This window comes from Tubulanus polymorphus, chromosome 1 (assembly GCF_964204645.1).
Source record: "Tubulanus polymorphus chromosome 1, tnTubPoly1.2, whole genome shotgun sequence".
Lineage (NCBI taxonomy): Eukaryota > Metazoa > Nemertea > Palaeonemertea > Tubulaniformes > Tubulanidae > Tubulanus > Tubulanus polymorphus.
The window spans coordinates 20,250,975-20,255,306 of record NC_134025.1 but is presented as its reverse complement, the minus strand read 5'-3'; the positions used below and the strand labels follow the sequence as shown (position 1 = coordinate 20,255,306).

The 4,332-nt window shown below is 35.3% G+C and overlaps 1 protein-coding gene across 1 annotated transcript; it reads left to right on the top strand.

The window, feature by feature from the left end:
• The first annotated feature begins 1,304 nt into the window (after positions 1-1,304).
• On the top strand, positions 1,305-2,148 carry LOC141910012 (uncharacterized). The gene is made up of 3 exons (XM_074800736.1): positions 1,305-1,498; positions 1,590-1,650; positions 1,797-2,148. Exons 1-3 carry the CDS (start codon positions 1,360-1,362, stop codon positions 2,146-2,148), a joined length of 552 nt encoding a protein of 183 aa, XP_074656837.1. The 5' UTR covers positions 1,305-1,359.
• Positions 2,149-4,332: the final 2,184 nt, after the last annotated feature.

The following is a 4,332-nucleotide window of genomic DNA, read 5'->3' as shown; positions in this document are numbered from 1 at the left end:
GTCTGGGGGCTCATCACCGTCATCGGTTTCATTGTTAACATTATTCAAATCATTTAATCTCATAAAATGTTCAAGAAAAATATCAATATCTATATTAGCCTCATTATTTTTTGTTCCGCTCGCAGAGTTTAGCATCGACCAATACTTTTTTGGGTTATTAATTTCGCATTCTCTCAATTCCTTAATAAATTCATCCTTTTGTTTCTTCTTATTTCCTCGGATGACCTTTTTATAGTTTTTAGACGAGTTCTTAAGGGATTCAAAATTGGAAGGGGTAGGGCAACCCCTATATCTTTTTTTCATATAATTATATTTCTTCTGTGCATCTCTACAGTCCCTGCCAAACCATCTGTTGCGGACCGGTTTTTTGCAGTTATTACTTTTCCTACTTTTTCTATGGTACATCAAATTACACTCATCAGCACTTGATAATAAAGAAGATACAAATCTATCGGTAAGTCCATTAATGTCATCTGGCGATTGATTTCCTAGATCTTGCAACCCGTCCAACAGTAACTTATCTAAATCATTATCTCGTAATCTTGATTCTACATTCAGGAAAAATTGATTTGATCTAGTACTGACCCACCTAATTGAAGTTAAAGTTCGCGTGTTCATTACCCCTTTCATTATCGCTAGCAATGGTGTCCCTAGAATTCGAATACACGCACAGATTAATAGGATTATGTCCATCAGATAATAATGGGTCAAAAGGCATTATTTCAAAGTCCTCAACATAACCAGGGAAGTGTGATGAGATGGAATACGGACGCTATTGTGCAGCTCTTGTCGAATGTGCGTTGTAATTACCCTAAAGCCGATAACGGTTCGTCGGCGAGCGCTTTGTTACGTAACGCGCCGATAAGCGATAACCAGCGAGATCGGGAATCTCCGTAATAATTCAGTTGTTTCCGAATATCGGTTTTTCATCCCATAATAAACTTATATAAAAATTCCTCTGTAAACTGGTTAAACTCAACACCTGATTTCCCCTCATCAATTTTAGTCGATCAACTTGTATTCACAATTGTCTTAAATTTAAGTGCCCCCTAGTTTGTCTCTTAACTGCTTCTCTTTAATCTGTTTTAGCGTGTAACTGTTTCTACGTTAATTTTCCTTTAGTTAGTATCATCTCTGATTACTTGAATTAGTCTCTTTGTCTCTGGATTGTATATATCTCTCATAATTTCTGTAGTATTCATTATTTCTGAAGATGACTATTAGGACATAGACGAAACGTTGAATAAACTACTAACATTTTTGGACTTTTTCGTTATCATAGTGGGATTCTCTCTACATCGCTTCAGACGGATATAGTGTTTTATCAATCGTGATATCGGTTCTTTCCGCTGTATTAAAATGGCAACGGTTGTCAACGAAATTATAAATGATGACGATTTTGACGATCTATTCTTTGATAGTGACGAATTGGTTCAGATCGATACGGAAATATTACGGGAATCCTCTGGATCAGGATCAACTAATTCGGCCGATTCTAGTGAGTGTTATTCCTTTTGAATCAATGAAATATCGGAATAGTTTCCACCTAATTGCAGGCACTTTATTCTTTCCTTTTCTTTTTCATATAGGTACTTCTCAGGCTCAGCTGACCAGAGACTGCGATCTGAACACGAGAAAACACACATACAGGTATTTTTTACATTTATTTTTATAATCAATACAATCCTTTTAGGTTATAAAATAATAAACGAATACAGAAAATAATATATAAACATAATATAAAAAATCCAGATAAGTACATGTTAAAATAATAATCATTATTATTATTTTCGCAGGAACACTATATATTTGGAAAAGGCTATGACTGAAGTGATTAACCATCGAGTATTTAAATTCAGTTCAAATGGAATGGCAGCAGTACATTATGGAAAATCGATCGATAAAATTTTGACTACAAATACGTCGCCGTCCAGACTTGGAATTAACCAGTGGTTTACAAAAATTCAAGATACATTATGTTCCGCCATTCACTTAAGCACTGCGAAAGATTTGGATAAAATGTGGGCAAAGTTTCATGTTGCGACAACTGAAATCGAACTATTATATTATACGATGGAGATATTCAGTAAATGTAAAATTGACAAAGTAAATGAAAGAGCCGTAAACATATTTTTTGACGCCTTATAAAACGTTACCATTATGAAACCTAAACAATGCTAACCATTCAGCGTCATTTTACAAACGACAACCGTAAATCGATGTGCAAAACGTCACAGGTTTATGTGTACACATACAAGCCATTTGGCAAAATATTATTGATAAAGATGTAGAATGGCTCCCTGTGATTATATAATGACCTATATTTGAACGTCGAAATGTTATATTGCATTGAATATCATGAGAAGACGTATTGTAATAGTAAAGGATGTATGATTATATCAGGAGCGTCAGGCATAAATAGAAATGATAAGTAAATCGGATTATTCGGTTAAATGGCGGATGTATACACGATTTGGAAGTCTGATATAAAAGTCAGACCCAGACATGGGGATGCTAGTGGAATGACGAAGCTATCTACGATCTGAGTAGGGCCGGCGTGAATTTCATCGGCGGCTACAAGCGGTCTATATAAAAACGTGTAAACATATAATTTCAATATTCAAATGTTTTAGAAAATATGTTCGATATTAGAGGTATGCAGGTTTCATGAGATTAGCAATTTATAATAGCATAACTGTCATATACGGCTCCGCGTCCACTGATGGCATGTGTATAAGGTGACAATTCAATTCAATACTTTATTGATCCTTATTTCATTGAAATTCCGGGATAAAATTCCCAAATTCAATAAAGTTACAAATTTTAAACTAAGAAAATACAAAATACAAGACACACGGGTAATTCATACAGAATAACATGAATAAGTTATTTAAATGACAATGTCTACTTCAACCCAGACTCAAGTCTAGGATATCGAGTGACAGCCAAACCGGGATCCCGGTCGACCGGGCCGGCTGGCTACACGATATGCTCGAAGTCATGATGAAGCAGACATCAGAGAGCTCTTTCTTCAACCATGGAGGCAATGAAGTTGCAGACCAGCTTAGAGGCAAAAGTGAATCGAAATCGGTCACAAATTGACAATTTTTTTTAAAATTAGACCAGTCGAAGACTGTATCATCTACCCAATCGCCAAATCTCATAATTCCCCAAATTTCCTAAAACTTCGATTTCAAATTTGCAATTCCACATTAGCTTATCCCAGAAATTCTACATTTTTTCGCAGGCGTCAAATAATTTATTAAAGTTAATTTTCTAGTTGCAATTTACTATGAAGATCCTCTTTCAGTACATGATCGAGGACCAATTTCACCATGACCGAACAAATGGCCGAACAATCGCGAAATTAACGATCGAGGAGGAGCAGGCGCTGCGATACACTGCAGGTTATATACCATATGCACTCGTAAAACATTATCAGAAATTCCCGAAGAATTTAACCGCAAAATCGTTCATCAGTCTACTAGAAACCTGGCGGATAAAACATGATTCAAAAATCGAAGCTAAAAGCTATTTTGAATATACGAGTCACTGGGTGGAAAAAATTAATCGTGGCGGATTGTTTACCATTCGTGATGATGTGTTCATATTTTTCAAAACTGTTGAGAATATTATACGACCAGAATTGCAAATTAAACAGGTAGATAGATTGATTGGAGCCAACGTACGTTCCAAGCTAGTAGATCAGTTGGAAAAAAGTATAACTGTAAATTATTTGTGGCAATGTTTAGTGCGTAAAGTCGACAGTGACGATTTGTGCCAGTCTCCTGCATCGTGTTTTGTGCTACTGGGTCGACATACGCATCAATGCATTCAAATCACACTTCCCTGACATAACCAAACAGTTCTAAATCACACACAAAATAATCGATGACACTAGTGTTCCTAAAAGTATAATTACCTGTCTGATCATTGCCACATCTGCCATTGAGGATAATTAGTGAATGGTTCTTACACAAATCTATTAGTTGATAGCCTGTATTATTCTTTCTTTTGTCCTGATTATTTCTAGTAGTGGGAACGCCTAAATTAATCAATGAGTCAACAATAGGGTCTAAGTTATCATCTTGAATTATCTGATTATCAGGTTCCAAAAAGTCTGGCATACAAGCGGTGTGAGCATTAAAGTCACCAGAAATTAACACATTGAAATCATACTCAACTTTCAATTGCAATAACTCTATTTCAATTTCTCTGATAGCTATTTCTGAATAATAATGACTATTTTCTGAAGGAATATAAATTACACCTAAAAGTACATGTTTGTCGCGATTAAATAAATCTTTATCTAATAAATACCAAGATACAAAC